At 41.2% G+C, this 18273-nt stretch overlaps 2 protein-coding genes across 3 annotated transcripts; both read right to left on the minus strand.

The window, feature by feature from the left end:
• Positions 1-9301: 9301 nt before the first annotated feature.
• LOC136771791 (histone H2B-like) lies at positions 9302-9752 on the minus strand. Its single transcript, XM_066724316.1, has one exon. It carries the CDS (start codon positions 9713-9715, stop codon positions 9344-9346), a length of 372 nt encoding a protein of 123 aa, XP_066580413.1. The 5' UTR covers positions 9716-9752; the 3' UTR covers positions 9302-9343.
• Positions 9753-12988: 3236 nt separating this feature from the next.
• Positions 12989-18273, minus strand: LOC136771915 (leukocyte receptor cluster member 9). Of its 2 annotated transcripts, none has more exons than XM_066724483.1 (4): positions 18207-18273; positions 17266-17403; positions 16030-16516; positions 12989-15507 (listed from the first exon to the last, which is right to left on the minus strand). In XM_066724483.1, exons 3-4 carry the CDS (start codon positions 16331-16333, stop codon positions 14615-14617), a joined length of 1197 nt encoding a protein of 398 aa, XP_066580580.1. In that variant the 5' UTR covers positions 16334-16516; positions 17266-17403; positions 18207-18273; the 3' UTR covers positions 12989-14614. The 2 variants fall into 2 exon arrangements, with proteins under 2 accessions (XP_066580580.1, XP_066580579.1); XM_066724482.1 differs by having other exon boundaries at positions 18110-18251.

Here is an 18273-nt window from a genome sequence, read left to right on the forward strand (position 1 = left end):
TACAATTTGCACAAGCTCACCAAAATTGGACAGTTGAAGACTGGAAAAATGTTGCCTGGTCTGATAAGTCTCGATTTCTGTTGAGACATTCAGATGGTAGAGTCAGAATTTGGCGTAAACAGAATGAGAACATGGATCCATCATGCCTTGTTACCACTGTGCAGGCTGGTGGTGGTGGTGTAATGGTGTGGGGGATGTTTTCTTGGCACACTTTAGGCCCCTTAGTGCCAATTGGGCATCGTTTAAATGCCACAGCCTACCTGAGCATTGTTTCTGACCATGTCCATCCCTTTATGACCACCATGTACCCATCCTCTGATGGCTACTTCCAGCAGGATAATGCACCATGTCACAAAGGTCGAATCATTTCAAATTGGTTTCTTGAACATGACAATGAGTTCACTGTACTAAAATGGCCCCCACAGTCACCAGATCTCAACCCAATAGAGCATCTTTGGGATGTGGTGAAACAGGAGCTTCGTGCCCTGGATGTGCATCCCACAAATCTCCATCAACTGCAAGATGGTATCCTATCAATATGGGCCAACATTTCTAAAGAATGCTTTCAGCACCTTGTTGAATCAATGCCACATAGAATTAAGGCAGTTCTGAAGGCGAAAGGGGGTCAAACACAGTATTAGTATAGTGTTCCTAATAATCCTTTAGGTGAGTGTATAGTCATTTACAAGGTGAGGTCTTGATGCACAGAGGACAAATGTATTTATTTTACATGCCAGGCCTGAGAGGCCCTGACATGGAAGCTCTCTACCTGTGTGGAGTCTCTTTGAACAGCAGAAGTTAATAGCTTACATACAATGTATGACATGTGGTTCGGTAGACAGGGCAGTCACAGGTTTCCCAAAGTGTTGTCTTGAGGTCAGGTCCCTGACTCTTGTAATGTTTGTGGTTGTCTTCCTGAGGAGGGGGATCATCATGGAAGCAGGTGTTTTCCTATTATGGCATACAAACTGCCCAGTCTCACAGTTTTCTTTAACAATGGACAATGGTAATCAATCATTATAATGCAACATCTTCAGCCCTGAGAGACGAACAAGAAACCACAAACAAACATTAAGCTAACTGGTAACTGTGGGCTATTTATCTGTTTGGGTGTTCCTCTTGTCATAATAAACAGAAGTCAGAGTGGAGAGAAGAATGTCTAGAGGTTATGCCCTGAACAACTGCCTGTTGCTAGCTCGATAAATCTAATTTGCTCATTCTGCATATTATTATTAATATAAAACATTATACAGTTTATATAAAACATGAATATTGGCTTGTCACAAGGTTGGAAATAATTATTTTTAATTTAAGTAACAATTGTGGTCCTTCAAACTTTGCTTTCGTCAAAGAATCCTGCATTTGCAGCAATTGCAGCCTTGCAGACCTTTGGCATTCTAGTTGTCAATTTGTTGAGGTAATCTGAAGAGATTTCAACCCATGCTTCCTGAAGCACCTCCCACGAGTTGGATTGGCTTGATGGGCACTTCTTGGGTACCATATGGTCAAGCTGCTCCCACAACAGCTCAATAGGGTTGAGATCTGGTAACTGTGCTGGCCACTCTATTATAGACAGAATACCAGCTGAATGCGTCTTCCGTAAATAGTTCTTGCATAGTTTGGAGCTGTGCTTTGGGTCATTGTCCTGTTGTAGGAAGAAACTATCTCCAAACAAGCGCTGTCCACAGGGTATGGCATGGCATTGCAAAATGGAGTGATAGCCTTCCTTCTTCAAGATCCCTTTTACCCTGTACAAATCTCCATCTTTACCACCACCAAAGCACCCCAGACCATCACATTGTCTCCACCATGCCTGACTTGATGGCGTCAAGCACTCCTCCAGCATCTTTTCATTTGGTCTGCATCTCACAAATGTGATCCAAACACCTCAAACTTAGATTTGTCTGTCCATAACACTTTTTCTAATCTTCCTCTGTCCAGTGTCTGCATTCTTAGGCCCATCTTAATCTTTTATTTTTATTGGCCGGTCGGAGATATAGCTTTTTCTTTGCAACTCTGCCTAGAAGGCCAGCATCCTGGAGTCGCCTCTTCACTGTTGACATTGAGACTGGTGTTTTGCAGGTACTATTTAATGAAGCTGCCAGTTGAGGACTTGTGAGGCGTCTTTTCTCAAACTAGACACTCTAATGTATTTGTCCTCTTGCTCACTTGTGCACTGGGGCCTCCACTCCTCTTCCTATTCTGGTTAGAGCCAGTCTGTGCTGTTCTGTGAAGGGAGTAGTACACAGCGTTGTACGAGATCTTTAGTTTCTCGCATGGAAAAGCCTTAATTTCTCAGAACAAGAACAGACATGAGTTTCAGAAGAAAGTTATTTGTTTCTGGCCATTTTGAGCCTGTAATCAAACCCATAAATGCTGATGCTCTAGTCTAAGCTAGTCTAAAAATGGCCAGTTTTATTGCTTCTTTAAATCAGCACAATAGTTTTATCTGTGCTAACATAAATGCAAAAGGGTTTTCTAATGATCAGTTAGCCTTTTAAAATGATAAACTTGGTTTAGCAAACATAACATTACATAGGAACACAGGACTGATGATTGCTGATAATGGGGCTCTGTATGCCTGTGTAGATATTCCATTACAAATCAGCCATTTCCAGTTACAATAGTCATTTACAACATTAACAATGTCTACACTGTATTTCTGATCAATTTGATGTTATTTTAATGTACAAAAATTCATTTTCTTTCGGAAACAAGGACATTTCTAAGTGACCCTAAACTTTTGAATGTTAGTGTATATATATATATACTACTGGTCACAAGTTTTAGAACACCCCTATTTTTCCAGTTTTCATTGAAATGTAAGCAGTTCAAGTCCAGTGAATAACTTGAATAGGTATAACGTTACGCAGTAAACTGCCAGAGGTTAAAAAACAAGTTTAGGTTAACAAAAACTGAAAAATAATGTATATTTCATAGTTATATACTGTGTTACCCCATCCTCTTAAGCACTACTAACAGTGTTACGCACAGCTCCTGTGCATAGATGTTACACTGCACTCCTACAATTCACACATCTTATGAAAGCTTATTCTCTTGCCTACCAGCATGTTTCATTCTCAAACACATGCGATTTAGAGTTACCGTGTCACCCGCCACCATTCAGTGCCCAGGGGATAAAAGCACAATCTTCTCCGGGGGGGGGGTCTCATTCAGACGGTCACAGTTCACTCAGTTTCAATCAGATTTCTTTGCAAATAGGCTTGTTTTGTTTTGTTTTAATCCAGTATATATTATTTGGTTTTCTATCAAAGAGACTTAGCTCTATCTATTGACATTTCGAGCTCTCTACTGGTGTGTTGCTTCCACCAAAATGTGGATGGTCTTGTTTTGATCAGTAGACTGTCTGGTTCCAAAATGTCATAATTGTCAATCTTTTCTGAGATTTTGTATTCCTACTCAGACCAAGTAACCCTCCACCCCCCCATTTCAAAATGTGGGGGGGGGGGGGGTATAAAACCAAAACAGAGAATGCCTCACATATACATGCTGAACTGTAGTTTTGCACTTTGTTTTGCACTCATGTTGTAAGTCGCCCTCGATAAGGGTGTCTGCCAAGAAATAATAATAATAATAATAATAATAATAATAATAATAATATACATACCATATATACACACAGCTATCTGTAAGTTCTGTCTTTCAGGAAGCAACAATCTCTCAATATCATGATTATTATTATTATTAATAATAATAATAATAATAATAATAATAATAATAATAATATTATTATTAATGATATTATTATTACATTATTAATAATAATAAAATATATAATAATACAATAATAATAATATAATAAAAACTGTCAATTATCTAGTTAAAACCCAGCCTTTAGAATCAAGGGATGACTTCATGCAAAGTATCTGCATTATTTGCAACCAGCTTTGCCTTTGATGGAGTTTAAATCAAGTCTTTATACTGTGAGCGAGTACTCAAGCACCATTATAGGGCACAGACAGTAATATTGTTAAACTATGGCAAACTGTATAGTCTTACAGTGCACTGCATTCCTGTAACACACTATACTCTAAAACAAGACAATTTAACACTGGAGTACATGATTCGTAACATTGTATAATAAATGCACAAGAATTGTGTGATGCACTTCTGGAATCTGTGGAAATCTACTGCAGAGGGATGGCACACGATCAGAAACTAATCCTAGATCGAATCAAAATTTTGATGTACATAAGTCTCACAAGTGCAAACCAGTCATTTTAAGCCTTTAGTCATAAGTACTCATTTAGTCTATAGACACAGACTGAAGACACATTCACAGGGATACTAATAAAATAACAAAACACAAGAAGCTGGAAGTCTGTGGTTCACTACAACACCACTACAACATAAAGTGTTTGTTTACCCTTATAAAACCGTACATTGTCAAACCCCCCCTCATGTCAGTAATAAGGCGAATTAGGTCTCTAAAGTCCCTTCCTAACAAGGCCTCTGTAACCCTCCACTGCCTTCCCCAAGATGGCCGCTCCACCACCCCACCCTAGGTAAGTCTTTGTTTGGGAGGGTTTTTTCAAGCATCTTTAACTGAGGGATTAGCCTGCTCCACCACAATTCTCCTAATATTTCTAGTACTTATACTATCAGAACATGTCAGTTCCCCACCCCTTGTACTTTTGTTCACAGTTCTCAGTTACATAACACAGGTCCCCTCTCAACTCAGGCTAATATTCTGTGCCTTATCCTTTGGACTCAAGGCCAAGATTTGAGGAAAAAAAGTAAACCCTGTTCTCTGGGGGTACACACAGTTTAAGGCTTGGGCCTAATGGTGCCCCCCCTTCCAGGAAATGTAAATTAAGCACTAGAAAAGAGATGGGAGTAAACATTATGTAAAAACATATGAAAATCAGTTCCTGTAGAGTTTGTCTTTTTTTTTTTTGATGATTACTAAATTAACATATGTATTCTGCCAAATTGTATATCAATAACATTATCTAAGAGTATTTTTTTACGATTCATGGTTTATATTTTGTTTTGATTTAGGGTAAACAGCCCATGACCTAATTTGTCAGCATGTACATAAGTATTTCATTAATCCAGTTAAACAGCTTAATCAGACTCATTGAACAATACCATTACAGATCATTCAAATGTGTGAATTATGAGTGAAACGTATTATAGGAGATTTAAAGAGCACGACTTGACAATTTCCATTTTACTTCATAGTCACAGCGGTATCGCGGCCATGAAGGGGTGAGAGATCAGTGTGCGCCCGGTGAGGAGGCGGCTCTCACACAGCCGGGTTCCCATCAGCTTATTTCTGTAATAGCCACAGGTCAAGCTTTTTAATTGATATAATGATATCTACGCAATTATTTAGTTTATTTGGTTTAATAGCATTGCTGGTCAGAATATGGTTGTGAAAGATGATAAACAAATCAGCAAAAAGTTTAGTTTTGAAGAATATATCGCACTTCTAGAATTTGAATATATTAGCCTAGTTAATCCTAATAAGACGAAGTTCTATGGCAAACTGTATAGTCTTACAGTGCACTGCATTCCTGTAACACACTATACTCTAAAACAAGACAATTTAACACTGGAGTACATGATTCGTAACATTGTATAATAAATGCACAAGAATTGTGTGATGCACTTCTGGAATCTGTGGAAATCTACTGCAGAGGGATGGCACACGATCAGAAACTAATCCTAGATCGAATCAAAATTTTGATGTACATAAGTCTCACAAGTGCAAACCAGTCGTTTTAAGCCTTTAGTCATAAGTACTCATTTAGTCTATAGACACAGACTGAAGACACATTCACAGGGATACTAATAAAATAACAAAACACAAGAAGCTGGAAGTCTGTGGTTCACTACAACACCACTACAACATAAAGTGTTTGTTTACCCTTATAAAACCGTACATTGTCAAATCATTATAGTGGCAAATTGTTTTTTAATTTATAATAAGAAGTGTCTCCTGACAATATATGAAACCACACTGTGTTTGTTCAGGTTTGTTTATTTGTACTTTGCAGCTCAATGTTATGGCAAAGCTTAGATTCAGTGCCCCCCTACTGGAGTAAGTTTAGAGACCCAAAGCTAACTGGGAATCAATCAACAGGGTCTTATAACATGCTTAACTAGTAATACAGCAGCCACTTACCTTAGTATTTTCGCTTATTTGCAGGAGAGAAAAGCTCTGCTGTGTGTGTGTATATGAGGCTCCTCAATCAGGTCAATGAATGGAATATCTGAGAACTAGAGGCAAGATTAGAGCCGGCATTCAAATCCCCACAGACTGATTTGCATGTTTCCTTTGGAAGCTGAAGCACCTGCAGCTCAATGTGAAAAATCAATTAAAGCAAACAAAAAATAAAAAACAATACAAAAAACCTAACATACACACACACACTCACACGCACACACTAACAACCACAGAAACACTGACACACTTGCGTACACGCCCACACAAGCACACTAACCCCAAGCACACAACACAATCCACAAAGAAATGGTTAATTGATCATTAATTCAACATTTTGCAATTGCCATCTCAGTCTCTCAACTTGAATCCCATTGAAAAAATGGGAATTGAAGAGGGCAGTTCATATGCGCAGACTGAAAGATATCAAGGATCTGGAAAGATTCTGTATGGAGGAATGGTCTATGATCTCTTCCAATGTGTTCTCCATGAGGCAAAACAAGGGTGCCAATATTGTGACACGTATTTTATTTCAAAATAAATGTATTATTGTGAAATGTTTAAATTTGGTTGATTCCTTGCTATTCTGATGTAGTAAAATACCAATATTGCTCATTATTGATTTGAGTGCTCGGGCCTTGCCTTGGTGGGACAAGCAGGACGTATAGTTTATACGTTTGTAGTTTATAATTGTGGGCCCACCTCCCTTGGGTGAATGGGTAGCTGTGGTGGTGGCAGTTGGTTTGAACCACACCTTGGAAGTACTGAGAAAGGTGAGAATTGATCAGAACATAGTCTAAGTATTCAAGATCCACATGCTAGAAGTATAGTATGACTGGGCAGCCCTTGTTCAGTTGTATAGAGATGGTGAGTGAAAGATCAAAAGTTGAAGCCCATGTATCAAAACCCTAAATCTCCTAATGTGGCTAATGTTATCCCATGTATTAATATTATTATTATGTTTTAAATGTGTTTTATTGTTATTATTATTATTATTCATTCTTGTTGTGGACCAAGGGCCAGAACAGGTGTGCAGACAAGCAAAAAAAAGTGGTGTCCAGAAAAACTTAGTTTATTCATAGTCACTGGTTATGAAAAACATCCATAAGGAATAAAACTCAGTCCAAAAAAGAAACAAAAACAAAAGAAACAAAAATCCCATCAGCAGGATAACTAATGCCCCACAGCTTCCTAGTCCCAGGTTCGCTGTTAACTATATATTTAGCATATATTTAGCATTAGGTAGCACTCCTGCCCACTCCAGCATCATCTTCCCCACTGACTCCTTGGTCCCACTTTTCTACTTTTGTTCACTTAGGTACGCCCACTGGACCAAACCATTAGACAATCATGGTGGCAAGAAAAAAAGAGAAATTACACAACCCCGTACATTGCCAAAATAATTTGACATAAACGTAATAACTTATAATGAAATAGTCTGAAGGAATAAACCTAACCTATGAACTATGGAAACTACATTCCACACCAAGACCTTAACCCCCCTCATGTCAGTAATAAGGCGAATTAGGTCTCTAAAGTCCCTTCCTAACAAGGCCTCTGTAACCCTCCACTGCCTTCCCCAAGATGGCCGCTCCACCACCCCACCCTAGGTAAGTCTTTGTTTGGGAGGGTTTTTTCAAGCATCTTTAACTGAGGGATTAGCCTGCTCCACCACAATTCTCCTAATATTTCTAGTACTTATACTATCAGAACATGTCAGTTCCCCACCCCTTGTACTTTTGTTCACAGTTCTCAGTTACATAACACAGGTCCCCTCTCAACTCAGGCTAATATTCTGTGCCTTATCCTTTGGACTCAAGGCCAAGATTTGAGGAAAAAAAGTAAACCCTGTTCTCTGGGGGTACACACAGTTTAAGGCTTGGGCCTAATGGTGCCCCCCCTTCCAGGAAATGTAAATTAAGCACTAGAAAAGAGATGGGAGTAAACATTATGTAAAAACATATGAAAATCAGTTCCTGTAGAGTTTGTCTTTTTTTTTTTTGATGATTACTAAATTAACATATGTATTCTGCCAAATTGTATATCAATAACATTATCTAAGAGTATTTTTTTACGATTCATGGTTTATATTTTGTTTTGATTTAGGGTAAACAGCCCATGACCTAATTTGTCAGCATGTACATAAGTATTTCATTAATCCAGTTAAACAGCTTAATCAGACTCATTGAACAATACCATTACAGATCATTCAAATGTGTGAATTATGAGTGAAACGTATTATAGGAGATTTAAAGAGCACGACTTGACAATTTCCATTTTACTTCATAGTCACAGCGGTATCGCGGCCATGAAGGGGTGAGAGATCAGTGTGCGCCCGGTGAGGAGGCGGCTCTCACACAGCCGGGTTCCCATCAGCTTATTTCTGTAATAGCCACAGGTCAAGCTTTTTAATTGATATAATGATATCCACGCAATTATTTAGTTTATTTGGTTTAATAGCATTGCTGGTCAGAATATGGTTGTGAAAGATGATAAACAAATCAGCAAAAAGTTTAGTTTTGAAGAATATATCGCACTTCTAGAATTTGAATATATTAGCCTAGTTAATCCTAATAAGACGAAGTTCTCTTAATGCTTATAAGCCTGGTTTGAAGCTCTCCCGCTGATCAATGTGTAACACCTTAATTATAAAAGAGATGTGACACAATCATAAACCGGTAAGAAATGCATGCTTATTTATTTTTTTAATTAAACCAATTTAAGGTTAATATTATCTGGCATAAATCAACTGCTTGCTTACGGTTTTCATTACATTTTATGTATTTCGATATTTACGATTATATAGTACGTTATTAAATATAAATTGAAATGCTGTCGATTCAGTCATTGGTCTAAACAACCCAGAAGTAAACCGAATAATGCAAATTAGACCAAACAAAAACTGTACATTTATGTAAATTGTTACAACCTGCGTATTAAAGGAATGTTTAAGGCTTGGCTTTTAAATTGAAAATAAAACCACCATTTTAACATTGAACTACAGAACGCCTTAACATTCCTCACATAAAAATCGCTCCAATAAAAAACAAAACTGCCGAGACATGCGGCGGACGGCTAAACCAACATGGCGTCTCTTTTGCCGACAGGGTGGCGGCTCTTAAAAGAGCCTTTGTGGCGCCGCTGCGGCCGCAGTTACTTGGAGCTGGTGTACTTGGTGACGGCCTTGGTGCCCTCAGACACGGCGTGCTTGGCCAGCTCTCCGGGCAGCAGCAGCCGCACGGCGGTCTGGATCTCCCGGGAGGTGATGGTGGAGCGCTTGTTGTAGTGCGCCAGGCGGCAGGACTCGCCGGCGATGCGCTCGAAGATGTCGTTGACGAAGGAGTTCATGATGCCCATGGCCTTGGAGGAGATGCCGGTGTCCGGGTGCACCTGCTTCAGCACCTTGTACACGTAGATGGCGTAGCTCTCCTTCCTGGACTTGCGGCGCTTCTTGCCGCCCTTCGCCGCCGTCTTGGTCACGGCTTTCTTGGAGCCCTTCTTCGCGATGATCTTGGGTTCAGGCATGACTTCACTGCGCGCTCAGGAGGAGAATGACGCCCAGCGCCGTCAGGCCGCTATTTATACGAGCCGTATGCAAATCAGCCTGAGCTGCAGACAAAGCCGCTCATTGGTGCTTCTCCATCGTCAATTTCTATTGGCTGTATTTGGAATATTGTGAAAATGCAGGGATTTTTTTTTTTTAATTAATAATGTATTTGATTTTATTCAGACCATATATATATATAATTAGAACCAGTACAGATCTTTAAAAATATATAAACAAAAATCGTTAAATAGTGAATTATGTTACATTATAAATAGTAAAGTGATGCGTCTTACACACTCATGTCGTTTACATTTAGTCACCGCTCCCTGTATTAGTAATTTTGACCAGACTCTTCTAATCATGAAAGGCTTCGACCACATCAACCCAGAGGAGCTTTTCCAGATCAGCAGGGACACACGCACCCAGGGACACAAATGGAAATTGGGCTTCAAGGCATTCAAGACAGAAAACAGGAGACACTTCTTCACACAGAGAGGCGTCACAATCTGAACAAACTCCCCAGCGATGTGGTAGAAGCTGAAAATTTGGGAACATTTAAAAACAGACTGGATCACTTAGTTATTAATGGACACCAAACCAGCACGATGGGGCGAATGGCCTCCTCTCGATTGTAAACTTTATGTTTTTATGTTCTTATGGTAAATTCGATACGTATAGACAAGGTCTCTTAAGATACTGTTTACATCTACTTTAAATACGTGGTTCATAACACTGTAGTCTAAGGGCAACACAGTGATGGATTCGCTGGAGCTTCAGTACATATTTCTGTGGGGTTCTCTTGTAGTAGTTTAGTCCTGTGAACCTGCAGGAGGTGTTTACAATTTTCGAGATGGAAAATGTCTACAGGGCTGTGGTCCCATTTTTTATTACTTGCATAAGGGGGAGCAGACTTCACTGCCTTATAGAAGGATTGGTTTGATCATGTTGTCACAAAGTTTGAGCCAAATGTTTACTGGTGGATTTTGTATAGACGATTTGTTATTGCATAGAAAGCCCTGCGTGCGTTATCTATCAGTGGACTTATAGCCAGGTTGAAGTTCCCAGACTGACTGATCTTTATACCCAGGTAGCTGTAGTTTGTACTGTGCTCCAGGGGAGTTGTTGTCCAGGGTAAAGCATATCTGTTTCCCTGAGATCTGTCTTTCTTGTCCAGAGTGACTGCCAGGGCCCAGGTCTGACAGTAATTCTCCAGAAGGGCCAGGTTCTGCTGCAGCCCCTGCTCTGCGGGGGACAGCAGCACTACGTCATCTGTGTAGAGCAATACTGAATGTGTTCTTCATGTAGAGTGAGGCCAGGGACTGCAGCCTGGCTGAACACTTTCTCAGTTCAAGAAGTGATTCTACAGTCTTAGTGTACATCTCTCATAAACTACTTGCAAAAGTCAATTTTAACTCTATACTTTTAAGTATCTCCAAATTATTTAATTTCATCCAAATTCTTCATCTGCATAAATTCACATAATTTTACAGCCATCTGTTAGGGATGCACCGATACCGACGCCAGTATCGGGTATCGGGCCGATATAGTGCTCATGTACACGTACTCATAAAAAAATTCTGATACTCACCGATACCACTTCATTGGCGGAGCGCGTCTTTTCATCAGGCACTTACTTCATCAGCAATATGCATATTCAGTTACAAATTACACACGTCGGTCTCTTTTGATTTAGATTAAGGAATATTCCTTAATGTCTAAATGATCTCGTTGCAAACCCGGGTCTCTGGATCAATGCCTTGATCAGTCAGCTGTTTGATCATGATGCTAATTGTTGTATTAGTGTAGGCACTGTAGATTTGAAAAGCGCGTTTTCTGCATTGATACGCAGCTGTAAGACGGAGCCATTTCAAAGCGCTTTCGTTTTATGCTATTTTTCTAACTGGTTATTTATGTTTATATTGTGGTTATATTGTACAAGTCTGCTAAGATATGTGCATACCGATTTATACACCAGTTTACACAGTATTGCTAAACGTTATTTTTTTGTTCTTGTTTATGTAGCCTTTATGCGCACATTTTGATCAATTGAAGAATCGCAGGTGATCCAGCTCGTCTGCCTGTCCTCTGATGGGACAGGTTTGTGTTGGTGTCGGGCAGAGACAGGCTGGCTGGTGTGGCGTTTAGACTGCTGAGTAAGACACTTACTTACTGCCAGTTACTAATGCAACACAAACAGCCCTGCGGAAAAGCGCGTTTTCTGCATTGATGTACGCAGCTGTAATAGACAGGTGGATCCATTTCAAAGCACTTCACGTTGTATAAAGTAAAAAGTAAAATATGTATGTAAACTATATTTCGAGTTAATAAAAGATGTATGTTTTATGTTGTAAAATATAACTCGTCTATAATTCTGCTATAGCCCTATTTTAAACACACCCTCCTCCCCGTCTCTCTCTCTCGATTAGTTCATATTATTATTATTATTATTATTATTATTATTATTGACTCCATCCTCCCCGTCTCTCTCACGACTAATTGTTATTATTATTTAATAATAAATAGTTACAAAATAACATTAACTAAGAAGTTAAAATGAATGCAGCATGTACAACAACAAAAAACTTTGAGCGACCACAAATTACAAATATTCCCCTGGTGTCCTGCACATTATGTATTCGTGCTGATTCATATGGAAGCTCACAGCTGATCATACTGAGATGATTCTGTTAATCAAGAAGGACCTGGCTCTCACCTCCCCAGAAAAAGGCTCAGTCCTTACAGACACACTAATGTATGAGGACTATTTCAGTCATTCTGTTACAGCAGGCTTTGTCGTGTAGTACTGCTATTCAGTGAGTTAGACATTTCTTTGAAATGTGGAGACAGTGCCAGTGTGGAGGCTGTGTTTGTTTACACAAAGTTGTATGTTCATTTCTGGATGTCAGAAATAGCCTCCTGTTGTAGATTTTATTTAAGACTCAGATATTATTTAGACCTGAACCACCACTGCAGCAACCTCAACTGGAGGAGGCTGAGACGGAGAGTCTGAGATGCAGCCGCTAGGAGGCCCAGCAGCATCTGGCAAAGGGAAACCCTGACACGGGCTCTCAGTCGGAAGACGTGTGTATGGTGGCAACTCTCTCTCGTGCCAGTGTTGCGTAAGGTACACTTATAAATTTCAATTAAAGAAGTGAATTTATAGTATCACCTTATCATGAATCCTGGAATCTTGTAGAACTCAATTTCCATAATAATTGGATGCAGACAGCAATTCCAAAGATATAAATTGTCAAATTTATTAAAAACAAAGACTAAATGTAGCACTACACTAATTATACAAAAGGGAAAAACTAATTAAAATTCAACTCTAGATCAACAAATCAAAGACAAATCACTTCCGTGACCAAATCAAAGACCATGGGATCACATATGATATCACACAAATCGTTAGACAAAAAAATAAACACATTGACTACAATACCGGTTAGTAAGATGAAGGTGAGTCTCATTAGTATTGTTAGTCAGACATTAAATAAGTACGCAGGTTAGTATTTATGTCAGTCTCATTTACGTTTAGGTGCCGAGAAAGATCCTATCATTACTTGTTACCACAATTTCCCTTAACTGATTATTATTCAATGATTAAGGATAGGCAGGGCCACCAATAATCTAATGTCTATTAACGTGTGTCAATTTCAGACTAAACAGTTAAACAGGAATGAGAAGATATTTCTCGGCGTTGACAGGTCTTTTTTCTAAAATTGTCAACAAAACAGTTTAATGCAACACACATTTATATTTAAGCAAAACTAAATGATATTACACATTGTTGAGTTATGAATCACAGAATAACATTTCTAATTGATTTCTCAAATGTCATGAATCATAAACTTATCTGAACTTCTTCGCAGAGAGGCCTCTCTGGCTTCGGGCTCAGATAACAGCACACGGCACGAGGTCCGTGTGGTTTGGAACAAAGCTATTTAAATGACTTCCCCAGACATCTCACAGCAGGGATTCCAAGCTATTTGGCCCATTCTCTGTGCCATCCTCCCAAGACTTTGATGTAAACCAGTTCACATGCTGATGAGTTAAGGAAATCTGATAACTTTGGGGGGGAGAGGTCTTCTTTAGATAAGAGCATTTTAGCTCTGAGCTGAAGCACTGATCAGAATACACCCCCACACTTAACGTTACACCAGCGTGGCGAGCATGGCAACAGAATAGAGGCACAGTCTGAGGAACTACCTGCTGGCATCAGGCGGCTCTTCTCTCGATTGACCCGTATAATGTATAAATGTATAAATAATGATCCCATCCTAGTTTGCATGTGGCTCCGGAACTGGAGCTGGTTAAAAGCAGTCGGAGCTGGAGCAGCAGTGTGGAGCTGCACTGGAGACGGCCTGGTGCTGCAGCTCCGGAGCCAGCCTGGAGCTGGAGCTGAACCTCAGGAGCCACTCTGCCGGAGCCAGCAAACCCGGAGCACTGCCAACCATATACCTGAGGGTTCCTCAGATATTCTCAAGAATTCTAATTCTATTTTATGGGTTGAGACAGAGAAGACAGTTATTTCCTTCTTGATTGGTACAAACAAATTGTAACTTATTAACAAGAGACGTTTAAACTACTTACTACATAGACTTTATGAATGAATAACCCCTTGGTCAAGGATGCTAACACAGCATGTTTTGTTAAACAACAAACAACAGAATGCAGAGCCTTAGAGATAAGAGAGCTATATTTGTTGAGAGGGGCTGTGTCAGCCCTTGCCAGGTCCAAAGAGTACAGAGAAACACAGTCAGCTTTAAAACTCTAGAAATATTAAATTTAGTTCTTCAATATCAACCTTACAGAACCCCATTACAGTTTCTTCCTTCCTCCCTCTCTTACCTAATCTCCATCCCTCCCACTATCTCTCAGTACAACTTCTCAACGGACACTGTCTCGTAGTACTCGCCTGCCCTCTTTGGCTCTCCCGTGGTACACAAGTGCAGAGTGTCCACAGCCACTGCCCCAAAGTCAAACCTAAGCCTGGTGCCCTGTATCCTCTTGAACACTCTCCCCTCATCCCTGCCCTTCACCTTGGCCAGTGTGGCTTGGTAGCATGGTGAGCGCGAATGGGAGTGCAGCAGCCCCCTTTCTGTGAAGCGGTCCTGGAGCACCCTGTTGAAGGAGCTGAGTGCAGCCAGGGGGCGAGGACTGAGAAACAGGACCTTGCCCCCAAAATTACCCAGCCAGGGGGAGAAAGAGAGGGTGAGGGGGGGCAGGCACAGCTGACGGTGCTCCTGGGCGAAGTCCCTCAGGATGCGGACAGCCTCAGAAACATCACCGGGGCCTCGCAGGGAGAGCAGGCACAGGGTGACGTGCAGGGTCTCGGCAGGCACCCAGTGCCAGGCAGAGAGGTGAAGGCTATCGGTGAGAAGCTCCCGCGTACGCTTAAAGGCCTGGATGAACTTCTGTCCGTCCAGGCGCACAGAGATTAAATGGGTGGGTTTGGAGGGGCAACGGTCACGACCCCTGTTTTCAGTCATCCCCCCTTCCACCATCTCCTCCTCCATCATTTGCTTTTCTTGTTCTTCTTCTTGTTCTGTGGCACCTCCGGGTTTGTCTCCATCCTGGCCTTCTGTCATTCTTGGGGACAAAGACAATCGTTGTGTCAGAGGTCTGAGATCAGATCCCCCACAAGTTTCCAGGCCTCCACTTCCAGCTTCCCCATCAGCACTTCCTGTCTCCTGCAGGTTGCTTCCTGCTTCATGCATGGGGCTCCCTGGAGGCTGCTGGTCATTCCCAGCTCGCAGGGTGGTGTTTCCTAAGGCGGCAAATAGAGATATTGTCAATCATGATGTAGATAAGGGAGAAAACTGAGGCAGAATCTATGACAGTGTTGTCACCACTAAATACTTCAAAGCACTTGTCTTTTAAACCTTCAAAACACTGATTGGTTGTTGCAAGGTGCCAGTGTACAACACACTTGTGGTTGTTTAAGAATTAATTTAAGTCTGAAGAAAGCATAGCTATGTTTTGTTCTTAAGTTGTAAAATTGTGAAGATAAACTCCCAATTAAGAATAAAAACAACAACAATATCAGAATACACTCTCCCTTCCTTCCCTCTAGTACCCAGAGCTCAGTGTCCAGGAGGCATGACGGTAAGAACAGAGAGAAGCAGACAGATGCACAGAAAGGCTCACAAGCAACTACATCAATTCAGGTCCATAAATAAATGTGTAGACACATGCCCCTCACCTTCCTCCTCCTACTAAACAGAGCACAAAATGAACAAATTCATCAATCTATTTATGCAGAGAACACACACATGCACACCCCTCTCACCTTCCTCCCCCTGCTCTGCACAGAGGGGGTCGAGAGGATCTCCTGTGGAGCCGAACACCCGGTCCAGTCTGGCCGCCCGGTCCCAGACACGCCGCCCCCCACAGTTGAAGTACTGGATGCGATGTCTGGGCACAGCCAGCTCCTGGCTGCAGTCCACGCTGCACAGTTCGGCGTCCCAGGAGAACTGGGCAAAGGGCTGCTCCAGCAGCCCCAGGAAGCGGTCCAGGTAGCCCACGGAGAACAAGGAGGAGTCCAGAGAGGGGTCCCAGCGGATCCGCGAGATCACATCGTCAGCCGTCCTCATGGGGGGCTTCTTTCCACCCTCTCCTCTTTCACTCTCTCCCTCTGCCTCCGCTGCCCCGCCCCTCTGCCTCCTGCTTGTCCTTTCTTCTTACATCCCTTTTGCTTATGGTCGGCGCCCTGCTCCCCTCTTTCTGGCTGAGCCAGGGCTTCCACGGGTTCAGCTCCAAGTGGGGGTGTCGGCAGTCTGTGCACAGCAGAGAGTACCGGAAGGACAGCAAGTCAGTCAATCAGTCAGTGAAAGGACGCAGTTACACAGAGTGAGGCAGTGTCAGATCTTGAATGAGTTTAGTCGGTCCGTGCATCAGCTATTTCCCCAGTGCAGTCAATGTAGTACAGGCAGTCACTGTATCAGTCGAGTTTGTCCGTCACCGAGTCAGTCAGTCAATCTACTGAGCTGGCTGACCTGTTCTGACAGCATTTCTCAAAGCAAGTGAGAGCAAGAGAGAGGGGCAGGGGAAGGGAAATACATAGAAACAGACAGTGGGTCAGCCAGTGTATCAGGCAATCAGTGTGGTCATGCTGCGGTCTGTCAATCTGTCTCACCTGTGAGAGCCAAAGTGACTATCAGTTTGTACATACAGTACACCAATAGACTCCCATACTGACTGACTGATTGAATAGATACTATGACACATTAACACCGACTTCCTCTCTGTTGACATCACTTCCTGTACTTGAAAAGAGCAAATGCTTCCCCCATCACATTTTTGAAGTGTAGATCGTTATACTACAAAAGCGGTCAGGGACACAGTAATTGAGCTTTTTGTGATTTCAGTTAAATAACAGAGATTGCTCAAGGCATATTTAATAAGCATGTTGACTCTTGTGAAGTGAGCAGCCCAGAACAACACACAGCCCTACAATAGTAATACTACACTGGGCAGGCCCAACTACCCCAGTTCACATAATTTGATACTTTGATTAAACATTTACCTTTGGATCACTTCCTGTTCACTCTCCTCATTTCCTGTTTCAATTTCCAACTTGCTGATTGGAGGGGCTGAGATCTCGGCCATCACTGGACACTTGAGAAGGTGTGGAACAACCCCCAGATGTCATTATGTTACAGACCTGAATTGATTTTAAAATAAAACAAATACATAAAAGTGAGAAATTGCAGTTAAGTGAGTGAATAAACATCCCACAAGAGTGGTCAGGGGGGTAGCCAATAAAACACACAGCAAAAGTGCACCCCCAGGGCGTAACTTAATGCAGTGCTAATGTGCCCTTAATTTAGTGTGGAAATTATGTTTACCGAAGACATTGTAACCATTCAACCTGGGACATATATTCCACTGAGACTGAAAAATAAGCTGCTTATTCTACACACAGTAATCACTATGTCATTGCAAGGAGGGGGACCCGGAGTCATAACTATAAAAGTGCAATGAATGATTTTTCTCGAACCAGTTACTATCGCATTATTTCTCTTCATCACAATCCCAAATCAACACACTTGTCTGAATGAAGTGTAATTATATATAGTGCTGGAATTCTATTGTGTTCCATTGATAATATCCATTGAAACATATAGTCTATAGTTTGGTACACGGGTAATGTACATAGATAATGTACAAGTCAGGATTAAGTTTTACCATCTACTCTGGTGGAAATGCCGTCTGCCTGAGGTTATAATATAATGGTTTTGATGTTTTTCAACGAGTAAGATTCTACATTTATGCATTGGCGTCTGTATCAAGCTATGATCTAGTATCATTCAAAGTCAATATTTTCCTGATCAAAACATCTCTACGACAACTAAATGAATTTCACTTACAGCGAAGTGGCCATTTAAAAGTAAATCGTGTTGTTATCCTCCTCATATCCATTGAACCTAAATGATCCAAACATGATGCATTTTCGAGTTTAGTTACCTAACGTGCACCTACTGCAGCTGAAACACTTCCGCGTTCGCTCAAGTGCGCGGTGCTTGCTGGGAAT

This window comes from Amia ocellicauda, chromosome 15 (assembly GCF_036373705.1).
Source record: "Amia ocellicauda isolate fAmiCal2 chromosome 15, fAmiCal2.hap1, whole genome shotgun sequence".
NCBI lineage: Eukaryota > Metazoa > Chordata > Actinopteri > Amiiformes > Amiidae > Amia > Amia ocellicauda.

Bases quoted from the DNA above. Each gene is read 5' to 3' on its own strand.
- LOC136771915 (XM_066724483.1), bottom strand. From the start codon at position 16,333: ATGAGGACGGCTGACGATGTGATCTCGCGGATCCGCTGGGACCCCTCT. The intron at 15,508-16,029 runs GTGAGAGGGGTG...TTGCCGCCTTAG, and splicing joins TGCAGAGCAGGGGGAGGAAG to GAAACACCACCCTGCGAGCT.
- LOC136771791 (XM_066724316.1), bottom strand. From the start codon at position 9,715: ATGCCTGAACCCAAGATCATCGCGAAGAAGGGCTCCAAGAAAGCCGTG.